We start from the raw sequence: 26,235 nt of genomic DNA on the forward strand, positions 1-26,235 counted from the left end.
GGGTTTAATGATCTCTTCGCATGAGTGTGAGCGCGCGCATGTCCGCGCGGCGCGCAGATGGAGCCGTGCGCTCCGAGCGTGAGCGCCGCAGACCGAGCGGCCGCGCTCCTCCTGGACACCTGCTGCTGCTGCATGTGAGGACGAAGAAAGTCCAAATCTCCGCCAACATGTGATGTTTATTTATTTTTTATCCTCAGGGGAACTACACAAGCGCCAAAAACAGAAGGTGTTGTAGGAGTGTGACCTCCCCCCTCCTCCCTCCCCCCTCCCCCCCCCCCCTCCTCCTCCTCATCTTCTTCTTCATCAGCTTAAATTCAGGATGGGTCCTGTTTGGCTTCTTCTTCTGCTCCCATCCCTCCTCAGAGCGCAGGTGACTCCCAGCTTCCCACCGGGACTCTCGGTGGACGCAGACAACAGCACCAACTCTTTGACAAACAGCACAGGAACCTCAAATGTCTCCCCCTCCCCCTCTAGTTCCTTCAGACCCACAGGGCCGTCTGGGTCTACAGCGACGCCTTCAGAAGCTCCCACGCAGGAGGAAGATGACTGGTCACCAGCAGAGACCTTCCTGTACACTAGAGACCCGTTGGCTCTGGAGGCCGCCCACTGCTCCCGGGCGTACAGCCCGCCGGGGCTGGCCGGATCGCTGCCCGGCAGCTTCAGTGTCCCCCTCCGGCCGGCTCTGGACGCGCTGGCCAATACGGCCAACTTCCTCAACATGATCTTCCAGGCCAGTGACCTGCGGGAGAGCACCGTGCAGGAGGACATGGAGTGGTATCACGCCCTGGTCCGCGCCCTCCTGGAGGCCGACCTGATCATCCGGCGGGCCCTGCTCACCTTCGACGCTGACCCGACGTCCCCGGTGCCGCAGCTGGTGCTCTGCGCCTCACGCAACCCGACGGCCAAGGTGCAAACCATCATCCTCCAGGACTTATCCAAGGCCTGGGAGAGCCTGCACCCGCCCGCCCCGGCGCCCGACGACAGCTGGTTCCGAAGCTTTAAATTCCCGGAGTCCAATCAGCCGACGGCGGCCCTGTCCAAGCGGGTGCTCCTCAACGACCTCAGCACCTTGGACACGCCCAAGTGGAGGCAAGGCGACAGCTACGTGACCAATCACAGCGGGGTGCGCTGGGGCAGCACCCCCTTCCTCGACTGTGAGGACGGACTCTTCGTTTCCGACTGGGTGCTCACCCTGTCCACGTCCTTCTACGGCCTCAAGCCTGACCTGACGCCAGAGTTCAGGTTAGGACACACACACACACACACACACATAAATGCAAGCTTTTACACGAGTCTCAATTTTGTCCGATTTTACATTTTGTATACCTTAGTCCTTTGTCAAATGGCCTTGTTAGTTTTTGTCATTTAGTCAATCTCACCCTGTTCTAAATGGAGCATAATGTACTAAATGAACATCATGCTGTATTGAAGAAGACTGTAAACTAGAGATTGAGACCATAAACTCATGTTTACAATGTTTACTGAGGGAATAAATCAAGAGAGAAGTAGAGTCATTTTAGACTAGACTTCTATACAACCAGAGGAGTCGCCCCCTGGTGGACACTAGAGAGAATGCAGCTTTAAGACATGAAGCATCGGCATCACTCGGCTCAACTGGAGGTTGAAATCAACACTATCTCACACTCTAATGAAGCAACATGCTGAACCACTGAAATATGTAAATCAGGGGTCAATTACTTAAGGCCTCTTATATGTTTACAATCTATTGTTACATTCTTCCCGTTTTATCAAACAGCAATCGTTTAGTAGCAGTTTTCTGCAAAACTGGCGCATTGAACTCTCCAGGACTTGACACCAAAATGTCTCCCTCTAACACACAGAAGCGCAGGAAGTTTCAAGAGAGACGGACAATTAATATGATTTCTGTGAAAGCGAATGCTTCCCGTCTCATCTGCAAGCAGGACGCTGCTGAGTCTCTGACAGCATCGATCCTCAACATGCAGAGCAGCATGCTGTGTGCGAGGCAGAGGACAGAAAGACGTCCGGTCGGTCAGCTTCAGACTCTCTTGAGGCTTAAATTGTCCACTGTCGACCAACAACTGTCCATTATGGCTGGAATGAGACATTATGGACCATCTCATGCTGTTGATTATCGATGGAACTTGTGTCCCTGTTCTAGTTCTGCGTCAGCTCCTGTGACCGTCTGATGATATTCAGAATACCTCTTTATTTCTTTACCCTGTGTGTGTGTGTGTGTGTGTGTGTGTGTGTGTGTGTGTGTGTGTGTTTCTGTGTCAGAGGTGTGATCCGTGTGGACGTCAACATTCAAGACATCGACTTGGACCAGTGTGCAACAGGAGACGGCTGGTATGCTGATACTCACCAGTGCAACCGCACCACCATGGAGGTAAACTGAACATCCTGCCGCTTTGTGTTCTTTGAGCTGAACAAGAAGAGAAACAATTTTGTATTTCGTCTTTTAAAACCACCAAACTGCCCCAATTACATATGAACCAATGATCGGTAACAAAAAGTCACAAGTAGCTGGTTTATTTCCTCTGCAAAGGAGGTGATGTTCTCGTTTGTCTGTTGAAAACAATTTAACAGATTTCAATGAAATTTGATGCAAGAAACAAGTGGTTGTTTTTTTTTGGGGGGGGGGGGGGCAGATGTAAGAACTCCTGCAAGAATTTGGTGGCGTTTCACCAAACAGGTTGGTTTGAGAATTTGTGCCGGCCATTATTCAGCGTGAAGCCCCCCTCCTCTAACCTTTAAGCTGCCTCCCAAAAGGGCAAACTGCCCCACAAACAGCATGCCAAGTGTTCCCTCACCTGTGAAGCGACGAAGCCAGTGGACTTTCACAAAGACAAAATGGGTGGTTTGAAATACAAACGGGTTAACGTTGTGCGTGAGGATGCTCGGCGTTGCCGTCATTAATCAGACAAAAGCCCACGGAGATTCAGATTTGATTGTGGAAATTGTGAGATCATTTTAGTTCAAGGCATGCTTCCACTTGTTGCTTATTGTGTCTCTTTGTCTCTGTGCTCTATTGCGGGTCTATGTAGTCTGTGAGCGAGTTGGGATGACGTGTGATACCGCCGGTTGTACCCTGGACAGTGGACACATACTGTCCCCTACCTTAGATTAATGAGCCGCCACGATGAGCCCTTTTTATGAAACGCTAAATCGCTTTCAGTCTATCAGCCTCATCTGTTAATGATTCACAGGAAACAATAGCAATCCATGTGCGGCCCGTGGTGGGGATTTTCACTTTAAAAAGGTCGAGAACTCCAAAGATCAAAAGGTTTGCGTCTTCTTTAGATATTCCTCAATTTAAAAGCAGCAGTTTGGTGCCAGAACGGGACATTTCGGATACCTTTTCTGGTGTTGATCAAAACAACCAACCGGAGCTCTTTTTTTTTTGTTCAGCGTCACAGCACAACGTGGTGCCGGTCTCACCTGAACCCCGAGTCTGACCGGTCACTCACACTGGGCGGTGGCAGCAGAGGTCCTGTGGTGCGTTCGCTGGCAGCTCTGCGCTGGTTTCAGATCCGTCAGATTAACGTTTAACACATAAACACAGACAGAAACTAAACCAAAACGCTTCGGGGATTATGTAGTAATTGTGGCGACATTTCTGACGAGGTTCACTTTCTTTACAAAACAAACAATCGATCGTTAAACGGAAATGAATAACCAGCGGATGAATCCATAATGAAAAGAGGAAATGGTTCTACTTTTAATGCTTTAAGGACATTTTCCTGGTTATACTTGCATACTTTTACTCAACATCTGCAATGCAGGACTTTTACTCGTGACAGAATATTGTTAAAGTGTGGTATTAGTGCTTTAACTTAAGTAAAGTTTCTGAATATGCTACTCAAACTATTTCCCCTTCATTTAAATACTAACTAAACTGTAGTCAAGCTGTTTAAACTGTCTAACTCGTGTTTGTGACTTTTAGTTACAAACACGCTCTTAACTGTTTGTGACCTCTGAAAATGGTTTAAACTCTTTCTGTCTGTGCTCGTTTTAGTTTTTTTGGCCTTTTATCCTTTGCTCACACTTTCACTCTTCCACCTCCACCACCACCACCACCACCTCCTCCACCCGTCTTTTAGCTTTCCCTTTTCCCTGCCGGCCAGTCTGTGCAGACCCAATCCTCCGCCTCTCATCTCAGCCGTCTATTTAAAGATGGATGCGCTGGGTGGCGGTCTGCGGGATGATCTGATGGATTATGGCGATAATCCAGCCCGCTGACATACTTCCCCTTTATGCGCCGCACTCACAGAGGGTCTGAAACACAAGAGAAGAACAGTCCATAAAAAAAAATTTAAAAAATCCACATGGCACCCTTTGTCCCGTCCCGTCCTAACTGGTTTAGAACAAACTTGTACCTGGTTTAAAATGAGCCGAAAGACGCTCCATTCGAGCTGATATGTTTATCGCTAGGTATGCTAACTCTGTTAAAGGAGCTGTCTTCAACGGCCTGAACACGAATATAGCAGCAAACAACTATTATCTATGTTCGGATATAGAGGAGTGATGTCTACCCGAGCAGAGAATGCGAGCGTAGCACCCACCCGCTGTAGTTCCCCCTCAGGTAAACACCGTAAACTCCGTCACCGCTCTCCCCGTAGATTGCACTGTTAGCGCTGTTAGCGCTGTTAGCTGCGAGACGGCCGGCCATGTTGAGAGCCGTTGAGAGGCAATCGAAATGCTCCCAACCACGGATCATCTTGCACCTTTAAGTTCATTGTCTTCGTGTGACAATTTGGTCAATAATTTTAACTTGATTGATTGACTGGTTGACCCTCTTAGACAAACACCTGCTGAGCTCCACTCCTCAGTAAAAATGTAACGAATTAGCTTCATACTTTAAATATACTATGTCCAGTTCTCCATGAATTAACCACTCTAGAGTGCCTTTAGTGGTTCTCAGCTTTCCACGGCATGTCCTCCCTCATCTCCTCTCATCTCTCCTCAAAAAAATCCAGAGTGAAAATGCCAAAAATTCAGAAATAATTTTGCATTAAATTGTTTTTGCTCGGCTGATGTGGAAAAGTTGTGATTTAAACGTTCACTGGGGAGACAAAAAATGGCGTGAAACAAACATGAAACAAACATAAACGGCATATTTACGTCACGTTCTTCTACATTTCATTCCATCATCTTAGGTTTCACCAGGCGGCAACCTCCGGTCTTAAACCTTGCATTCTCTCTAGTGTCCACCAGGGGGCGACTCCTCTGGTTGTATAGAAGTCTAGTCTAAAATGACTCTACTTCTCTCTTGATTTATTCCCTCAGTAAACATTGTAAACATGACTTTATGGTCTCAATCTCTAGTTTACAGTCTTCTTCAATACAGCATGATGTTCATTTAGTACATTATGCTCCATTTAGAGTCAAACAGACCATAAAGCAGGGGATGATTTAGGGCGGGGCTTACTGTGATTGACAGGTCGCTGCCGCTACCAGAGACGTATACGGCGTCTCTACGTCACTCCTCCACAGTCTAAATATGGTAATATGGTTCATTGGTGGCTAAAAAAAAGGACTGATGCATCTGAATCTGAATCTGAAGCTATTTCAAGTGTTTTTTAAACATGCATACCACTGCCTCGTTCAAGGTTCCACTACATTGATGTTAATAACAACGGGCCGCCGTGACGCGGTGGCCGCCGTGGGTTTGAATTAAACACAGCAGATGACTGAATCCACTGACGTACTACGACTGGCTGATGAATTGAGACGCGACCATGAAGAGAATTAAGTTGACCGCTTTGTATAATCCATATCACATTAATGTTCAGCCCGTGCCATTAAGTCTTTGAGTATCTGATAAAGGGGTTGTGGGTTTGTATATACATATGCAAGGCCAGCGCGTGCGTGTGCGTGTGTGTGTGTGTGTGTGTGTGTGTGCTTGGAAACAGGATTTCTCTAGAAAAGGATAATGCTCTCAGTGGAGGCATTATGTATCCATTTAGCTTTTAACTTAGATTAACACACAGAGCATCCAAGTGTGTGTGTGTGTGTGTGTGTGTGTGTGTGTGTGTGTCTGTCTGTCCTGACTAAACTGAAGCTAGCATCAGAGCAAAATATAGTGAGAGAGAGTAAATTGACCTCTTTTTATTTAGCTTCACAGCAGCATCAGCTGCTTCAACAACTACTCCAGATAAAAAATAGAAAATATACATAAAGTCAACAATGTCTGCGCTTTATTTAGTAAACAATAAAAATTACATCAAACCCCTGCATACTTTTTAGTTTCAGTTTAACTCTTATGTTACTCTTCCGTTATTGAAGGTCCCATCATGTCTGAATGCACAAACCTAAACTTTAACCGTACTTAACGTTCAGATAGTGGACATATTATTAGCATGGATTAACATAATGCTGTCAATACAATACAAATGGAATTTAACAGCAGCCCTTCATGGAATAACTAACAAATAATACAATGCAATTGCTGCTTAGGGTCACCACACTATAGTTCTGTTTTGCAGCTCCGTCATTTTCCAAAAAGTTCCTGGAGAGTTTCATGGACAGAACTTTGTCGTTTTGTGCTAATTATAGTGACATAGTTAAATCTAATGTAATCTAATTAATTACTAGTGTGACCGAGAGAGTTTTCATGCTAAGCATGGAAAAAGGGAACAAGGACAATTTTACAAATATGATAATTCCTTTATTAATTAAAACCACATTATTTGCAGAAGAATATTGAGTAAATAATATTAAAATGATTAGTATTAGTAAATGATGGACCTCTCTGACATGAGCCCTACACAATGTTGAGCTTTGCATCTTAACGGAAGTAGTATTTGCTGAAGGGTCGTTTACTGGACTGTTTCGTGTTGTTTCTGGTATTTTGTTGGCTCTCTGGTGTAAAAACGCAACAAAAGCTCATCCTTCTTGTCTTGTTTCAGGTCACAGTTACGGTCGAGTCTGTTCTGTAACTGTGCCGCTAACTAATAAAAGAAGCGCTTAATTAGAAAGCACCGTTTGTTCTTATTGTTGTTATTATTTAAAGGAAAAAGGACAGACAATCTAAAACAAAAAGACAATAATGAGATTAATTAATGTCTCCGTTTCCCGCAGTGCGTACCAAGTCCAGGTCAGGGCTTTCAACTGGGTCAGTACTGCTGCCGCTGCAAAGAGGGTTACTACAACCCAGAGATAGCGCCTCGAGATCCAGGTGAGTCAACAGCTAACCTCTGCTGCCCAACAGGGCAAATCACCTGTTTACTGTCCATCTAAACCCAACCAAGAGTCACAAGAAGATGGTATTCCTGTCCCGCCTTTACTAAACACAGGGTTTGATTTATGCCCTTTGTTTTCCTATATCTATATCTTACTCTTTTATAACAGACAGGAGAAGACCATGACGGAAAGTTAAACTAATTTAACATTAATCTAACTCACCTAGTAGCTCAGGTTTGCAGATTTGCTACCGTTTTATTTAGCATGACCCAACTTTTTAGTATCTTTTAGTTTGTTAGTTGCTTTTTAAGTCCCTCTCACGCTCCCTCCACCACATGCTCAGCAAAAAAAAAAAAAAGAAGCTATAAAAGCTCACAGTGCAGACGAACACAGTTAGCTGGAGTTAAAGGTCCAGTTTGTAGGATTTAGTGACATCTAGTGTTGAGGTTGCAGATTGCATCCAACTGAATACTCCTCCGCTCAGCTCGAAAGAGAAAAACTACGGTGGCCTTGAAATCAAAAACAGTGAAAGTCTCTCTCTAGAGCCTGGGTTTGGTTTGTCCGCTCTGGGCTACTGTAGAAACAAAGAGGAAGAGGACCTGCTACCGATGCAGATATGAGGGACTCATTCTAAGCTCGCGACAACACAGCGCTTCTTAGTTTAAGGTGAATATATACTAATGAAAACATAGTTGTATTATACTTTGATTCATGAGAAAATATGATTATAAGCTGCTGAAATGGTGATAAAGTTGCAAATGAATTATGTATTATGTATATATATATATATATATATATCGTCATGTCACTGTCTTTATAGATCCTACAGGCTGTAGATTGTGTATGTAGACGTATGCGACACATACACGGTACATATCCACCCATTCAATACGTATTTATTTTATTTTCAAACTAATTACACTGTATACAACTGAATCACACATATATGTGATTTGCGTTGATGGTCATTGGTGCTTTTCGTATACATACAGCTATTTTTTTTCACATACTCGTGTCCTCTCTAGTCTTTATTTGTCCAGCTTTGCCGTCGTGTCTATTTCTGTGCAAGTGCATAGAGATCAATGCAAAAGACGAGTTCCAGTGTGCAGTGTACCGTTTTTGGAAGTCACATGTCTATGAGGTCTTCTCGTGGGTTTGCGTAGGTGTCGATGCAGACGGTGGCCCTGTGAACAGCAGCGACGGCGGCGGTGCGTGTTACCCGAACATGCCCATCTGCCTCCCGTGCTGGCCGGGCTGTGAGAGCTGCCAGGACGGCACCCCCTGCTGGGTGCAGGAGGCCTGGCTCCTCAGGGGCGGCGTGCTGGCCGTCCAGGGCGTCTTCATGCTCCTCATCTTCGTCAGCATGCTGGTGGCCTACAGGCATCGTCGCAACCGGGTGAGTCAGGTCTTTTGGCTCAACGGGGCCACCGTACGGATTGGGGTTGGATGGAGGAGAGCTGTTCCAGGCGCTGAGCCATGAAACGTTACGTCAAGATCAAAAACCTGTCTTTCTATAGCATGCTCTATATTAGTTGCTTTTGAATCAATCTTTCAAACTGAATCTTTTTTTTTTTTCAATCGCAGACAAAATGGTTGATTTCATCATTGGATGCAGAAAGAAACTGAAACCTTTGCAAAGCTAGCCTTTGCTACGTTAGCATTAGAGGGTTACTTTCATTTATGTGTTCCGCCTCAACCTGAATCCACTGCTGTTCATAACCAAGAGTCACTCTCATAAAATACACTGGTCAGGTCCTTTAACTGTATATTATCGCATAAAAATACACTGTTTAAGTCCTTTAACTGTATATTATAACATGCAAATACACGGTTTAAGTCCTTTATCTGTATATTATAGCGTGAACAAGCGCCAAGTCGTCTTTTTTACTTTCTACCGGGTCTTTTTGTCGTCCCTCAGAGGATCCGGGCGTCCGGCCTCCTGCTGCTGGAGACCATCTTGTTCGGCTCTCTGCTCCTCTACTTCCCGGTGAGTGTCTGACCGAGCTGAGAGTGTCGGAGATTAGAGCTCTTTACAGATCACCGCACAGCACAGCGCCACGGATTATATCATAATGGACCATTTGTGGGAGGGTGAAAGAGGGTGAGGGCGCGCGAGTGTGTATAAGTGGGAACGGGTTGGGCGGGGAGGTAGGTCGACAGTCTTCATAAATCAATCTTTAGATTCATTTTTTTTACCAATTAATGAGCTGTTAAAGTAAATCAGCCGTGACTTTTTCTCCACCTGACCGTCGATATGACTGCTGAGCCGGTGCTCTACTGCAGGTTATTGATCATTGATTTTGTTTAAGATGTGATGCGTGAACACGTTAATGGGCTGTTCTCATGGCAGCTCGGGATGATTTCAAAAGGTCGTAAAAATGATGGTGTTTTTATTTCAATCAAGTGACATCTCCTCAAAGAGTAATGTCAATTCTTCTTTCAAGCACAGCGGTGGTTCAGTGAAATGGCTTTTGTCGTTGGTTTAGAATGAATTAAAGGAGTTAAAGGTACAGTGTGCACGTTATAATTCACCTTCGCCCCGATCCTCATGTTCACGGAGCAGAGCCTGAACGCATCATAATGTAACGGAACGGAACCTTCGTTCGTTAGCCGTTAGCGGTGCGGCTAACGTTACTAGCTCTCCCCCTGTTGATTTAAACACTGATTGGTTGTTTACAGTTTAACATTATCAGAGATCAGAGACTAGAAACACATAACTTATGTTCTGATCTTATATTTTACTGAATATTTGCGGGTTAGGGTTATATTTGCGAATATTGCGTCAGTAAAACTTTATTTCACACTGTGACGGTTAGCGTTAAGCTATCCGTTTACTGTGCGTTTGTTGAGAAATTCAAAGGTAAATTGCAGCCCACACACCTGACTGTAGTTCTGAACGTCTCAGATGAAAAGTCAGAGTTCACTCTCTCATCTCGGCGAGGGGTCACTGTGGTCGGGCGGCCATTTCATCTACAAACAGATCACCTGCTGAAGGGCTTGTTTTGGTGTGCACCTGGAGAACCAGCACAGTGATAAGAAGTGATGGAAGGCTTCTAGAGGCTGATCGCATTGATCAAAGATTAGAAGTACATGCTGGACAAATTTGACGTACTTTGAGAAATTGGAGAAAATGGAGAACATAATCAACAGATGAAAAGAATCATTAGTTAATTAGTTAAAAATGAGCTCCACCTCAACCAACTACATCAGTTAGACACTGCTTATACATATATATATATATATATATACATACTTATATATGTATGTATTAGTTCTGTAGGTATTAAGTCATAAACCAAAGTGTTGGACAAATTCAAATTGTGACCTGATGGTGGCGCTAGCTGGAAAGTCAGAGTATTACAATTCATCGTGAGGGGAACATGAGTTTGTGACAATGCATCCAAAAGTTGTGGAGACATTAAAAGAACAAACTCATGGAAAAAGAAGCAAAAGAAAAAGTTAGAGGGTCACTTCTCACTCAGTCATTTCGGATTCATAGAAACTTCACGAGGTCATCGAAGAGCACCAGGACTTTTGATTTGACTGGTGTTTTTTCGGGCTCCGCCCACCCACCATAGCTTTAGATTGATATCTATATATATATATATATATATATATATATATATATATATATATATATATATATATATATAATCGAGACCCCAATCTGCCTCTGAGTGCATGCAGGCCACATCTGCTGATTAAAGCTGCGTCCGTCGGGATGTTTACCGCACATCGTCTCTGATTCCATATGTATTCACTCTGAGCGGTTTGATCCGCCCGGAGAGCTTCCAACACAACAATGTAAATTTGCATTCACATTTGAGGCTTTCGGCTGATGCTTTTATCCGGAGTGACGGAGACGGACTGTCACCAGCAGCATGAGCTTTAATTCCGGGATTACAGTCATTCGCTCCGCTGGTAGATACTAGGCAGAGAACCTGTTTTTGAATGGGACTGGACATATTTACAATGCAAAATAAAAACAGATTTAATTCTGACATTATGCTTTTTGTCTATTGATGCTGATGAGACGTGTATGAAGTGTTTATCTGGTCATATACAGTAAGGCAGATGAATAAAGCAGTAACACTACTAATGGAAGTAGAGGTTATAGTAATAACAGCACCAGCAGTTGCAATAGTAGTAGCTGAACTATTACTACTACTACTACTAGCAATACTTAACTTGTGGAGGATGAGGTATTCAGGTCCTAACGGTACTAATACCACACTGTAAAAAAAAATACTTAGTATATGTCAGTATAATGTCCTGAAAAGCAGGATTTTACTGTTTTAGTTGGTTGAGTTTGATCGATTAAGTAGAAAGTGACATGAAAAGAAAAGACAAGTAAAGTACAAGTACCTCAACTACAGTACTTACTTAAATCCACCACTGGTACTTGTACCACTAGAAATAGTAGCAATAGTAGGAGCAGCTGTACTGCTAACAGTTACAGTAGCTCTAGTATTAATTATGCAAATTATGATTATTTTCATAATCAGTTCATTTGTAGATTATTTTCGTGATGTATACATTTTTTTGTTTGGTCTACAGAATGTCAGACAATATTAGTATTAGGAATAGTAGTAGTTGTTGTAGTAGTACTAATATTAAGGGTACCTATTAAGCATTTAATAATTGCAGCAGCAGCAGCTGAGGTTGTAAAAGTTGTGGTTATAGTACTAGTTTTATGAATAGCAAAATCTATAGTAATAGTATTAGCAGCGGTAGTAGAAGTAGTGGTTGTAATAGTAAGTTTAGTTTAAGTTTAGGTTTAGTTTAAGTCATTTTAACATTACTTTTAAGCAGCAGTGATAGCAGTAGAACTACGAGTTGATCGTACTGTACTTTGACTTACAGGAAGTGTCTGTCTCTGCAGGTGTTCATCATGTACTTCAAGCCGAGTACCTTCAGGTGTATTCTGCTCCGCTGGGTCCGAATGCTCGGCTTCTCCATCGTCTACGGGACAGTCACTCTGAAAATGTACAGGTCGGTTTGGTTTCCTTTATTTTACAGCAACATCCCGTTAGAGCTCAAGACAACGATGATTCCTCCAACGTTCAGTTGATTGAAAACGTTCACCTGCTGTTACAAACACTGAGTGTTCGCAAGCGATCGCATCATTCTCCTGACACAGATAATAATAAGTTCAATGCTCAGTTCAATACACTGGTTTTTCTGTTTAATGTTAGTGAACTTTACATTAATATTGCTGCGTAACTGACATTACCGAGTCTGTTCACTGGCTTTAAGCCTCTCCTCTTCTTGTCCCAGAGGAAGATTTAGCAGTGCAATAAACGTTTGTTTTTGGAAATGGAGAGTTTAATGTGCCATTTTCCTGTAAATGTCAGCAAATGTAAAATAGCCTCACTTTAAACTCCCTAAACCTGCAAAGTTAGTTTTCCCGTATGCTCACAGGCATCTACATTTTCTACATTTTGTCTTCAGCGGTGAAACATTGATTGATTTTTTTTTTTTGCCTCGCAGGGTCCTGAAGGTGTTCCTCTCACGCACGGCCCAGAGAGTGCCCTACATGTCCAGCCTGCACTTGCTGAGGATTCTGGGAGTGATGCTGATGACGGTCAGCTGGTTCCTGTGCGCGTGGACGGTCGGCGTCCTGCAGAACCGCGACAGGAACATCCCGGTGTTCATCACAACCACCACGTCGGACGGCCAGGGGTTCAACCTGTGTTACCTGGACCGCTGGGACTACATGATGGCTGTGGGTGAGTGGCAGCAGAAGTGAAGACGAGCCTGGACACTTGAGAAAGAGACACTTTAGATCATCTGAGTTGATGGGCCATGCCCAATCACGTAATGTTAACGAAAGTGAAAAATAATGATCCACCCTTAAGCATTTTAGCAATATCGGAACGCTAGAACCGTACTAAACTCTAACAAATAAAAAAAAAAACCTCTGTTCTACCTCAGCCGAGCTTCTGTTCCTGTGCTGGGGCAGCTCCCTGTGGACCGCCGTCAGGCCGGTTCCCTCAGCCTTCCACGAGCCTCGCTACATGGGCATCGCCATCCACAACGAGCTGCTTCTCTCCTCCTTGTTTCATCTGTTCAGGTAAAACCGTGAGCATGTCCCTGAAGAAGGTACAGGACAGATAACACCCCCAAGATGCCCAAGCAACATACCCTCAGCAATATATTTGCAAAAACTGATGTGACATGATTTTGTGTTTTTTTTTTCTGTATTACCTCAGGTTCACGTTTTCCTCTCTCCATCCTGATTGGATGTTGCTGCTCTCCTTCACGCACACCCATGTGACCATCACTGTGACACTCGCCCTGCTCTTCATTCCTAAGGTACTCGTAGCATCTTGGGTTGCAATAAGGAGACAAAGTAGACAAAAGGTCATCAATCAAGCATTAAGTCATCTCGATCTCTGGAGATATTCTTGCCTTAATCTGGGTTTATTTAAATTAGCCATGCCATCTAGCTAAATACTACCAACATTCTCTTAAGTTAGCAGTCAACTTAAACAATTTAGCATGTGATATATTGTGTTTGAGCCTGTTGTCATGCATATCGTTAGCATGATAACAAACTAATGTTTCATATGTTAGCTTAACATGCTAATTTTTAGCGGTGGACAAAGTAGTCAGATCTTTTACTTAAGTAAAAGTAGTAATACCAAAGTGTAGAAATACTATTTTACAAAAGTACAAAAGTATTAGCATCAAAATGTACTTAAAGTACAAATACACTCTGCAAAATGTTTTTCAATTTCAGAATAATGTATATTATTGAGTTATAACAATCAGAAACGGTTTATGGCCAAGCATGTTTGCACATACAATCATTTGACTCGGCCTTGGTGCATACAAAAAAACTAGTTGATGTGTAAATTATTGTCCTCTGGGGGTTCTGGGTCTTGTTGATGAGCCCAACTGCGGTTGGGAAGAAACAGTTTTTGTGTCCTGAGGTCTTGGTGCTGATGGACCGCAGCCTCCTGCCAGAGCAAAGTGACCTCAAACAGTTTGTAGCCAGGGTGGGAGGGGTCGGCCACAATCTCCCCTGCCCGCCTCAGGGTCCTGGAGGCTTACAGGTCCTGGAGGAAAGGCAGACAGCAGCCAATCACAATCTCTGCAGAGTAAATGATACGCTGCACGTCTGCCCTCGTCCTTGGCAGTGGCTGCAGCGTACCAGATAATTATGGAGGATGTGAGGATGGACTCAATGATGGCAGTGTAGAAGTGCACCATCATTGTCTTGAGGCAGGTGGAACTTCTTCAACTGCCTCAGGAAGTACATCCTCTGCTGTGCCTTCTTGATGAGCGAGCTGATGTTCAGCTCCCACTTGAGTTCGGGGGCTATGATGTAGCCGAGGAATCTGAAGGATTCAAAAGTGTTCAACTGGGAAATCACAGAGGGGGATAGGGGCAGGTGGGGCTGCATTGTTCAGGAAATCCACAGTCATGTTGGCCTGTAAACATGCATGCTATGAAAAGTCGAGGACCATTAAAGTATGGAATTTCTTTTACAAGATTCTGTGATAATGCATCCAATAATTTGACTGTGAACTCAAGTGTATTTGAATGTGTATGACTACAAACAATGTTGTTTTCTGATGCCAAAAGTTAACATATGAATTTTTACTCCTGTGTGTCCTCCACAGTTTCTTTATGTGTCTAAACCGGGGAGAGCGGAGATTGCAGCAGAGGTGTATGAAGATGAAGTGGACCTGCGGCGCTCCGGCTCGTACCTCAACAGCAGTTTTCACTCTGCTTGGAGTGAACACAGTGGAGTGGACCCGGATGACTTTCGGGTAAACTCTCTTGTCGCCTCCGAACGATGTTATCACTTCGCATTGGGACATAATTTACAAAATGTGGAAGAAATTCCTAAGATCACATTTAAATAAGGAAAATAAATGTCCCTTAATTTCAGTCATGATCAGATGTAGACTCACTTAAACAGATCTTAAATGTATTATAATTCAAATAATAAATTAACAGTTAATACAGTATAACCTTTCTCCACCCTTTATCCTTATCCTAAACGGTGTTCTTCTTACATGATAACGTGTCTATTACCTCTCCTCTCACTTGTTGCTCTCCATATCTTTTCCTCTCCTCAACCATTTCCTCAATCCCTTCATCAATTTCCTCCCTTCTTCATATGCACCAGGATGAACTGAGGAAGTTATATGCCCAGTTAGAAGTCCACAAGACCAAGAAGATGACCGCAAACAACCCCCATCTGTCAAAGAAGCGAAGTTCTCGATGTGCTTTGGGGAGATCCATTATTAGACGCATTGCGGAGATCCCAGAAAGCATGAGCCGGCAGTGCAGCCGTGAGGACAAAGATGGATCCTTCCACAGTAGGATCAGCGTGAATCAATCTGAGTCTTTCAGGAGGACCCCAGATAATGTCAGTATCACTTACAAAAGTTCCATGAAATCACCATCACCATCCATGCGCAAGTCCCAAAGTGATCATCACTATGTCAGGGAAAGAGACCCTTCCATGCGTGACTCCATGTTAAAGGCCAACGCTATGAAGAGATCTTCCCGGCAATCTGTGACAGATTCCTTGGATATCCCACCAGGAGTTTGCAAGTCAGCCAGTGCCCAAAATCTGTCAATAGATACCAATCTCCTGCATCCTGATCACACCAGGCTTCATAAGTCCTGGAGTCTAACTTCAACTACCACCCATTCTATGGAGAACATACCGAAGGTTAACAGATCCAGCACAGTGCTGACAAGGTCCCGGCAGAGCATTTCCATTAGTGACCAGACCAGGAGTGCTCTCCAGTCAGAGTCATTTGACAAGGCTGAGGTCTGTCCTTGGGAGGTAGATCAAGAACAATCAGGGGACAAGAACCAGAAACATGTCACCTACGCAAACTCTGAGGAGGGGTTGGGCAATGGGCCAGCATCTCCAGAAGTGCTCGTCTGTCCCTGGGACCATTTTCCACCTGTAGAAAAGAACCCTTCAGAGGATAGGGGAATAGGTGGAACTGACTCCCCCAAACCACAGGCCTGTGTGTCTGCAAGTGCACCAGGCACTCCAAGACCAAAGGTCACAAAAGATCAACGCGTCTTCTCCTTCCGCAACACCAGCAGTAAGTGGCTCGCTGTGAAAACAGTTATAGGATCCTTTGATGCCGGAAGCAGGTCCAGTAAGGAGGGGGGTTTGAATAAAGAGGATTCTGTTTCACAAAAAAGTCAGGAAAGTGCATCCATAACGCCATCTAGTCGACGTCCCAGCAAGGAAAAGAGGTCATTGCAGAAAAGAAGTATGACAACAGTAGAAAAACCATGTCTCGTGAAACAGAATGCCATCAGACTTTCTTCTGGAGATTCTTCTGACAGAAGCCCAAGAAAGCTTGCGATCATAAAATCTGCGGTCTACCCTTGGGACGTGGATGATATGCAAAAAGATGGCACTTATGAAAATGTGTTTTTATCAAGACAGAACAGCAAACGTAGTAGTATTAGTTCTTGGGAAACTGCTAGCAGCTGTAGAACTCCTTCAACTCACAGAAGAGGAAGCAATCGAATTACACCGGTCCCCAATACTACCTACACAGATGTGTGTCCATGGGATGGAGCTGGTACTGCCAAGGAAGGAGAGGGACTTATGAAGCAACAGAGCATTAAAGCAGACGTCTGCCCTTGGGACTCACAGGTATCTCAACAATCTAATGTATGTCCATGGGAATCTCAAGAGCAAGGGAATGTGAGCAGGCGAGGAAGTGGTCGTATTGAGGCGTGTCCTTGGGAATCACAGGATATTCCAGTTATTTATTATACTAACACTTCTAAAGATTCACAAGGACAACAGTCTTTGAAACATAGATCAGCAGATTTATGTCCCCAACCTTCAGTAAAGGAAGATAACGAATATGCTAATGTTTGTCCATGGGATGTTCAGGACAAGGCTGAAGTTGTATATGAAAACCTAAATCCTTTGGAGACCAAAGGAACGCTGGCTGTGCCTCTTCAACAAGAAATTACGAAATCTGGGGTCTGTCCAGGTGCGTCAAAAGAAATTTTAGGCAATGAGCAGCAGCACCATGCAAAATCCCCTGCTCTGCATTTGAGTAGGCAAATGCCCAAGGCAGCAGAAAGTTGTCCGTGGGATTTCCCCGATCCCCCTAAATTCATGGGAGACATTTGTCCATGGGATGAGGGGAACACCGAGCCACCAGATACAGGCTCAACGACACAAATGACTATCAAGGTAGATATTTGTCCCCGGGAGACTGGACATCAAGACAAACCAGCAGACTCACAAAAAGGTATCTCACCTTTGAGAGCTGCTTCTGTACAGACTGATGGGAAAGACAGCACAAGAGTAAACATATGTCCCTGGGAAACTGACCCCCCTGATAACACTGCAGCTACCAGGATGGTTTCACAAGGACCAGAAAGGCTAGCAGATGTTTGTCCATGGGATAGTGGCGAAACAGAATCAGGAAATCCACAGACTCCCAAAACATCTGAGATTAATTTAAGGCAAGACACGGCTCGCGCAGGGGCAGTCAAAACAGAAGTATCAAAAGCATCAGAGAACATACAAAGACTAGGAAATTCCAGGGAAGATGTTTGTCCATGGGATACAGAAGAGCCAAAAGTTCTCAAAAAGCAGGAAAGCACTCTTGGAGATGTTTGTCCGTGGGAGACAGAAGAACCAAAAGTTCTCCAAAAGCAGGAAAGTGTTCGGGGAGATGTTTGTCCGTGGGAGACAGAAGAACCAAAGGTTCTCCAAAAGCAGGAAAGTGCTCGAGGAGATGTTTGTCCGTGGGAGACAGACGAACCAAAGGTTCTCCAAAAACAGGAAAGTGTTCGGGGAGATGTTTGTCCGTGGGAGACAGAAGAACCAAAGGTTCTCCAAAAGCAAGATAGCGCACGGGGAGATGTTTGTCCATGGGAGACAGAAGAACCAAAGGTTCTCCAAAAGCAAGATAGCGCACGGGGAGATGTTTGTCCGTGGGAGACAGAGCAGCCAGGAGTTGACAAAAAGCAAGACGGCACTGGAGGAGACGTTTGTCCATGGGAGTCTGGGGATCAACAAACCTCAACCGAAAGCAAAGTTGATATTCCCAAAAGCGACCAAAATGAAGTCACAGAGAACCAGGGGCCACTCAGTGATGAAGAGAGCCCAGCAGACGTCAGCACAGAGCAGGTCGATGAGTCAAAAGAAAACTTAGCCCTGGGCCGCCGGGATGCTTTGTGTCCCTGGGAGATGGAACGGAGCCAATCAGGTTCATTCACAGACAATACCTCGGACGTCTTTACATGGGAGCCAGAGAATATTCCTGAGGAAGACGAGGAGGACGATGCAGAATGTGCTGCCGAAGCTCTTGTATTTCCATCTGACTTGTGATCTAAATCTAGCCAGCATTTGTTTTAACATCTTACCCCTTCACCTGTTGATGGTCAAGGGGGAACTTTGCAGGGTCAGCTCACAAACAGCTCCCTTGCAGCTGGCAGAGCTGAAAGCCCTTTCTGTCAGAACAAGTAACTGAGCTAATCAAGGACAGAATTTAGGGCTTTGTTATTTCAGGTTGGACTTTTGGGCCATGCCGCTATCCGACGGAGAAGAAGCCTTTGGTAAAGACTTGATGAGCTGGACACAATGAGTTGTGCAAACTTGAGTGACAATACGTTGTCTTTCACCTGAAGTACACATGCGTTATGTCCCTCATTAATAAACCAGCAGTGAACTACAGACAGACAATTCTTGGCTGATGGAAGGGCATCTAAGGCTTTTAGATGAAGTCCCTTTTCTTCCTGCTTCTACCCCCCCATTTTAAAATTGAAATGTTTTTTTGTGTCTTTGTATGTTTTTAGGTGACAATACTCATATATGCCATGAACGTACAGTATGTTGGACCCATGGCTGAGGTGAATGTCACAAAAGCTGAACTAAACAACTCCACATTGCTCATTGAACTCTAAGCTTAACCAGCATTCGCCCGATAAATTCAGTCTAATTTGTTTTTCAAAGTAACAGAACGTGTTTAGTTTGAAGCACTGGATGTCAAATTGCATTTCTGTGTTGTATTAATAATTGATAAAACTATGCATACTTGTTTGCTTAAGTGACTGATTTAATGACTGAATGCCAATGATTATTACTATGCTCTGGTTTTTGATTCAGTCACAATAATGTAAAAATAACATTCCATTACTTAAAGAAACAAAGCCAAATAAATTCATAAATCACCATAAACTTCAAGACATCCACCCTTAAAACCCCCTTATAATAGAGTGAAAACTGCATATCTGTTTTATGATCGAAGCATTTACAAAGTAATGTCAGTACAATTGCAATGGACACCAGTTTCACCAAGATGGGCCCATGAGATAAACATTAAAAACTGTGAAAAATGTGCATATGCATATGCTCCTTAAATGTTGAAAATCAAATTGTACAGGACATTTGTGTTGCAGCTAAACAAACCTGTGTTAAACTCTGAAATTAACTAAATATTGCAAATAATGTGAGTTATGCAGATGAAGCCTCATTTCCAATAACAAACGGAGCTGCCCTTTAGTAGAAGACTAATTGCTAATTAACGTTTTGGTCAACTACAAAAGTTTTTGTCAGGATTTCTTTATGCAGGTGTTGATATTAGTTATTATAGTCATTGCTGGGAAAAAAGTAACATCTTTGACACCAAAGTAATATCCACAAATATTGTTATTCTTGTTCTATACGAGATTCTTCTGCATGACTTCATTGATAACCGGTAATACCGTTTGAAGTTAAATTGATTCATGGTTTAGTCAAAGATATCTTATGACTATTAGATATATATATTATTGACGTCAAGAGTGGCCCTACATTACACTACAACACAACTTTTAAAAGCAGTATTATAATACAAACGTACAATATTAACAGTGTTCTCTGTGGATGTGATTAAGTTACATGTCTATGCCAGCAATTTGTGAAATCAGGTGTCGAGTTTTCCAGCACTTCTGCTACTAAAGTGTCATCCTGTCCCAGACGACTGCAGCGATTCTTTTTTTTCCATTCAGTGATGTCATCGTTTAAACACGGCGCCAGGTTGTTGTTTTTTTTGTTGTCAATGGGAGTGACCTAGTTTTTGAGCACTGTTGCATGTTAGTGTGTCTTTTGAATGGAGCGTGCTGTAATTTGATGTCAAGTCAAAAAAAAAAAAAAAAAAAGGAAAAAAAAGAAAATAATTTGTTGTAACACGTCCCTTGATTTGCAGAGATAAAGAGGCCATGTTCTGTTTTCAATTGTGTATGCAACATCTTCTGTGAAAGATTGTTCCGATAAAGAAAAACATGAATTGGCTGGTATGAGGAGACGCAGATGGGACACTTTATTTTTGTATTTCCTGAGGTCAACATGCAGTATATTCATCACAGAAATAAACCGTTCAAGTTCTGGAGATCTGTACACTTTATTCTTAAAACAATATGAAAATGTATTTCTGTTATTGTTGTACGCTGCGGGGAGAGCAGCAGCAGCAGCAGCGTTATTGGCTGCAGGACTCATCCTAAAACTCACCTGCTGCTTCCATGGTTTCAACAGCATTTCTCAAACCGATGAGAGCCTCCAAAGGAAGCCCGCTTTCCTGCCAAAGTGGACAAACTAGCCACAGCCAGAATTTAAATAGAGATTTGGCGCATGACTGCTCATAATGTCCCAGTGTGGTTTGATGTTGAGAGCGGCGCCACCCGGTGGCCTATTTATTCCACTGAACCGCCTCTGGTTTGGGAACTTCATAGTTGAGGGCCTCAAACTCTTGTCCTGGCTTCAGCTCTGGACCTGGAATCATGACAGTCTGGAGGAGGAAAGAGGCAGAGCAGAGTCATTCGTAAGCAGAGTCACATTTTTAGTCAAATCTATTGAAATCAACAAATAAATATCTCTAAGCGACCATCTATTCAATGCTACTTTTAATGCCGTTTCTTCTTCTTCTTCTGAGGGAAATCAAGCTTCAGGACGAAGATGGGAAAACCAGTTTGCAATGTTCAAAAAACATCGTACCTTCCCTGTATTTTCCTAACATTAGGAGGTGTTTGCCATCTACCTTCAGTTGTTTTCAAATGAAATAGTTAGAACAAAGTTAACTTTTTTACCAGTTACAGACCCCAAACACAGGAGCAGCTGTGTTATTCGTGCCGATTCTAATTCTACAGCTGGTGGACGTGTCCTTTCATTTGTCCGTTGGCCTGACAGACTGTGATGGACAGGTGTCAGAGCCTCAAACAACCACAGAGAATTAGTAAAACTTCAGAGGTTTGCTGCAGCTGATTTTGAAGATATCTGTAGCATTATGCTTTGGGGGAAAAAAGGGAATGAAAAATGTAAAATATAGAATTTAAAATCTTTGATACCGTCAGTTCTGTTGAAGACAATGAAAGATTATCCGTATGTAGTTTTATATAGATACATATACACACCATTTGAGGCTTTAAATGGTGTGTTACCACTACAAACGATGAATTACATCATATCTAATTTCCATCGTAAAGTAGCCATGAGAAGGGAGACGGTTCCAGAATCTGTTGCAGAGCACTGATGGCGGAGTAGGAAACACCTCCCGGGCAACATTACTGCTCCATCTGTCTGCTGTAGTCCAGCCACAGCCGGGGCTGACTCACAGATTTAAGGTGATTATGCTCTGCGTTTTGCAGCGATGCGTATAATGCAAAGTCAACTTCTATTCCTGGTCTTGTGTCGTGAAGACTGACGCAGACGCTGAACTCGACTCGGGTAACCGGACTCTAACGGGGCTTTGTTCATTTCACTGAGGGAAGTCGTACCGCATCAGACAGACCCTCAGGGAACAGATCACCGGATCATTTAAGATCCCAGCAACAGGGATTCAAATCTATCTATCTATCTATCTATCTATCTATCTATCTATCTATCTATCTATATCTATCTATCTATCTATCTATCTATCTATCTATCTTATCTATCCATCTATCTATACATATATTGTGCCGTTTAGTCTACATTGTTGATAAAAAAGGGATTGGGCCAAAAAACAAGACAAAAAAAAACTCATGAATCCGAACGTGAGCAGCTTTTGAACTATAACCAAACAGCTGCTATTTTGCTTTTAAAGGATGTTTAAAAGCATTATGAAGCAAAGGAAGAGAAAATGAATAACTGTAAACATAAGAAAACGATACTGAAAAGCTTGAAACACCTTGATCATGTGGTCGTTACAGCGACGTATGGACTGGCTAGTTAATAAAGCTTTTTAAATGTCCTTTTTTGAACTCTGCCTCCTTCTTCTTCTTCTTCTACTAAAAGATAAATGTAGTCAGCCGGTGCAGAGCGGAGGGTCACCTTAATAATTGGGTCTTTGGCCGGAGCCCAGGACGGCACTATTTTCCCGTGTAACCTCCATCGGCCGTAGGGGTTGACGAGGTGTCGCTCTACGACCAGGTACTCCAAGACGTCCTTCGGCTGGTCCTCGCCGCCCAGCATCAGCCTCCCGAAGCGGTCGTAGATGGCCAGAATCTGAGGGACGACGGCAAGTAAAAGAGCTCAATCCTGATTCTAACAGTGTCTCTAAAGAACGATGATGCTCTGCACACACACACACACATGGATCAGACTCGTATCGTGACTTGAGTTGAGTCGACTACAGCGCATCACCACACGGGTCGTACCTGTTTGGAGTGCATGCGGACCGTCACCTGGCCGTACAGGTTTCCTTTGGTGACCATGTCAGGGCAGCGGGCGTGGACCACTTTGGGCGGCTCCAGGGACTCTACGAACCTCCAGCTGATCGTCTTGTAGCGGTTCCCCCTGGTCATCTCCTGAACACGGGACGGAGGAGCGACGGGAGGAGTCAAAATTAAAATGGGGGGATTTGATGAAACCGAATTAGTGACAAACGTCAGAAGAACATGAAGAAGAACCACTCACAGGATAACACCGCTCTGTCACCAGGGAGTGAAGTTTCTCCTTGTTGAACCTGAAAAAAAAAACACACAAAAAACCGCAGTTAATCTTCACATCTAAACGCAAAGACAGCGTTCAGCCACATGACATTTATGTAGATTAGCTTATTTATTTTGCACAATTCAAACAATAAAATAGAAAAACATAAGAGCAGGAAGAGGCAAAAAGCCAGCTGAGCTTTTTTTGAAGCCTCCACCTATATAATATTAATATGTCACAATGTTACAGAGAACAATGAATATGTATAAGATATGACTACGTAAAATATTACTGACAAGATGTTTTTTTTCTGTTGGACAGTCGATCCTCTAGTTAAAGGACAAACCGCTCTACCAGCTGAGCCACAGCAGTTCATATCAAGCTCATTTCTAACCTAAAGTTCACATATGAAAAAATAAAACAGTTCATATTAATTATAACAGATGTGTGTGTGTGTGTGTGTGTGTGTGTGTGTGTGTGTACAGGGCTGAGGATGAGGGACCTAATTATTTTATATTTTTGGAAAATGTGCCGTTTTGTTTCTAACAAAGAAGAAAAAAACAAACTTGAAGGAGAAATGTACCGAATGAATTTAATAGTTTAAAGATAATTCATATATTTAAAAGGGAAAATTCACCACCTTGTTGACTCTGAGGAAAATTTGTGTTTTTGGGCGGTAGAAAATGAATTGAACTGTTTATTTGTAAAGCTCTGTCCTAAATGGAGGAAATAAAGTGCGAGACAGTTTGATCCCAGTAAACCGGCAACACGACCGTCTGAACAATAAAAGGACGAACCAGCTAATTAACTGTCTATGCAAGTAAAACAAAGCTATGTTTTTAACGAGGCTGAGTGACCAGAGACAGGAGGTCGTGTTCTTACTGCGTCAGGGCGTCGTGGGCCTCCATGAATATCTCCTGAGCTCGCTCCGCAAAACTCCTCGTTGTGAACTGAGAGTCGTGCTCTTTGATTTTACGAATCCTGTAAGAAACAATAAAGAACTTAATTCCACTTTCTCACGTTCTCTGCAGAGTGTATGTGAGTAAGATAGTGTTCGGATGTGATTCAAGTGAAACAAAAGCTGAAACAAGGTGATAAGAAAAGAGGAGTTAAGAGAATCTCACGCCAGCTGTGAGCCGGCGCTCTGTCGTATCTGTTCGGTCCGTTGCTTCAGGCCTTCTTTAGACAGAGTGGACAGACGAGCGTCGCCCTCCGGGGGGATGTAAGGGTCGAAGATTCCCGCTGGTGAAGACATCAAACAGGATTCCATTATTTTCAATGAAACCATGTTTCATTCATCAAAAGAAGACAAAGTTCTTCTCCTTGTCTCGACACAAGCAGCGGATATATTTTTTCATTTCAAGCAGCAACGTCATTACCGGTGCAGGCGATGTTGATGGGCCTCTCAAAGTACTGCTGTCTGAAGACCAGGCCCGCCGCCCGGGCCTTGGCCTCCGGGTTCTCCTCGTTCTTTCCCTTCAGCCCGACCGCCGGCGGGACGAAGTACCGCTTCTTAGTGCGGACCGGCAGGTACAGCGGGACGGGATGCCGCACGTCCAGAGACCCCTCGGCATTCTGGGAGAATGGGTTTGAAGATGAAACGTTACTCATCCCAAAAGGGGAAATATTGTTGTGCAGCAGTTGCAACACAAAGTGAGAACATCTGCTGAACGAACACACACACACACACACACACACACACACACACACACACACACACATATATATGCAGGTGCAAAAACTAAATGTAAACAATGTCAGAAATGTAAAACCCGCACATTTCTGTAACTGGAAGCGTGGATTAAAAAAGTACAATATTTACTTTTTAACGTTACTCCACTACATCTAAAAGTACAAAGAAGCATAACGTGGAAGTACTGAATTAGTACTGAGGCACAGTACTTGAGTAAATGTACTTAGTTACATTACACCACTGCAAATAGCTAATGTTGTAAGAAGTAAAAAATGTGACCGTTACGTTAAGATTGATGGTAAATGACAGTCGGTCAGAAGTCTGTCTGTCTGTCTGTCTGTCTGTCTGTCTAAATATTGTTCCATGTCTGTCTGATGTCCAGTCAGCTAGCATTAGCTAAGCTAAATCCCTCAGGACTCTCTTCAAACTTACACCTTCATAACAAGCAAAGACAAACGAGCTGCATCCACAACATACTGACTGTCTTTACTTAATACAGTAAAGTGTCATTAAATGTCTCGGTACCTTGAAACTGCTCCATGTTGCTCTGTGAAGAGCGACCAGTGTCCTCCTCATGGGTGTCGCCATCTTGCCCGCAAAGGAGCACTTCCGATTTCCGCTTTCAAAATAAAACTTTAATTTTAGGAGCGTGTTTTTTTGTGTTGGTCATTAAACACTGAGAATAGAAACACACTCCTTTGATTCGTGGCTCTACCCATTGACACATCCGACTATTTACATATAAACATATTTAATATCACTGGATTATAATTGTTGATGTGTAAATCACTGGAATGTTGCCGCCAGTGAAAGTGGAGCTAATTTTAATTGCTTTGTATACTGCTGGGTAGCTTCTTTAATAAGACCTCATAATTTTTCAGTTGAATTGTATTTTGTATCATTAATCTAAATCTGTAAAGTAACTGATGTTATTAATTGAAAGCAATGTAGAAAGTACATCAAGGATGTAGCCTTGAGTAAATATACTTCTGAACACTTTTAGGGACACTTTGTTGCTAATGCTGAGACCTTGAGTATATATATATATATATATATATATATATATATATATATATATATATATATATATATATATATATATATATATACCATATATATATATATATATATATATATATATATATATACAAACAATACTGGCCAGGAGACTTATTCTTATTCAGATAATATTTTTGTATTTTACTGCTATTCTGAATGCAGGAGTATTACTTGTAATTGCGTATTTTATACAATGTGTATTGCTACTTTCACTAAATATTTTTTTTTCTATTTGAATAACTTAATAACACGTAATTAAAATCATAGAAATGTAATTTAATTTAATTTAATTCAATTTAATTTAATTCTAACTAACTAACTAAGTACTAGACATCCTGATCCCCACTCCGTACCAGTTGGTGGCGGTAATGCACCAATTCATTGTTTGCCAACCGCCAATAAACCTCAAAAGAGA

At 43.0% G+C, this 26,235-nt stretch overlaps 2 protein-coding genes across 3 annotated transcripts in view; one reads left to right on the top strand and one right to left on the bottom strand.

Annotated features, from left to right (window-relative positions):
* The window catches only part of gpr179 (G protein-coupled receptor 179), a 20,864-nt gene extending 312 nt beyond the window's left edge, over nucleotides 1–20,552 (top strand). Inside the window, exons 1-11 of one of the 2 annotated variants that reach the window (XM_068727505.1) lie at nucleotides 1–1,242; nucleotides 2,260–2,368; nucleotides 7,063–7,159; nucleotides 8,328–8,560; nucleotides 9,083–9,151; nucleotides 12,047–12,156; nucleotides 12,655–12,893; nucleotides 13,099–13,237; nucleotides 13,377–13,479; nucleotides 14,793–14,942; nucleotides 15,305–20,552. The exon at nucleotides 1–1,242 is cut by the window's left edge and continues 312 nt beyond it. In XM_068727505.1, coding sequence (XP_068583606.1) covers nucleotides 320–1,242; nucleotides 2,260–2,368; nucleotides 7,063–7,159; nucleotides 8,328–8,560; nucleotides 9,083–9,151; nucleotides 12,047–12,156; nucleotides 12,655–12,893; nucleotides 13,099–13,237; nucleotides 13,377–13,479; nucleotides 14,793–14,942; nucleotides 15,305–18,511 — 5,379 coding nt within the window. In that variant the 5' untranslated portion in view covers nucleotides 1–319 and the 3' untranslated portion in view covers nucleotides 18,512–20,552. The remainder of the gene's footprint in view (nucleotides 1,243–2,259; nucleotides 2,369–7,062; nucleotides 7,160–8,327; nucleotides 8,561–9,082; nucleotides 9,152–12,046; nucleotides 12,157–12,654; nucleotides 12,894–13,098; nucleotides 13,238–13,376; nucleotides 13,480–14,792; nucleotides 14,943–15,304) is intronic. The other variant, XM_068727506.1, reaches the window with a different exon arrangement.
* mrpl45 (mitochondrial ribosomal protein L45) lies at nucleotides 20,461–26,235 on the bottom strand. The gene is made up of 9 exons (XM_068727534.1): nucleotides 26,174–26,235; nucleotides 25,287–25,380; nucleotides 24,448–24,643; nucleotides 24,193–24,310; nucleotides 23,951–24,049; nucleotides 23,054–23,102; nucleotides 22,795–22,944; nucleotides 22,469–22,642; nucleotides 20,461–20,948 (listed from the first exon to the last, which is right to left on the bottom strand). The coding sequence occupies exons 1-9, from the start codon at nucleotides 26,200–26,202 to the stop codon at nucleotides 20,850–20,852; spliced, it is 1,008 nt and encodes a 335-aa protein (XP_068583635.1). The 5' UTR covers nucleotides 26,203–26,235; the 3' UTR covers nucleotides 20,461–20,849.

This window comes from Cebidichthys violaceus, unplaced genomic scaffold (assembly GCF_023349555.1).
Source record: "Cebidichthys violaceus isolate CVI_PGR_0920_01 unplaced genomic scaffold, fCebVio1.0.p SCAF_4, whole genome shotgun sequence".
Classification (NCBI taxonomy): domain Eukaryota; kingdom Metazoa; phylum Chordata; class Actinopteri; order Perciformes; family Stichaeidae; genus Cebidichthys; species Cebidichthys violaceus.

Excerpts from the sequence above, each read along its gene's own strand:
- mrpl45 (XM_068727534.1), bottom strand. The coding sequence starts at position 26,202 with ATGAATTGGTGCATTACCGCCACCAACTG. Across the intron at positions 25,381-26,173 it reads TGCATTACCGCCACCAACTG|CGGAAATCGGAAGTGCTCCT; the intron begins GTACGGAGTGGG and ends TTATTTTGAAAG. Across the intron at positions 20,949-22,468 it reads CCAAAGACCCAATTATTAAG|ACTGTCATGATTCCAGGTCC; the intron begins GTGACCCTCCGC and ends TTCCTCCTCCAG.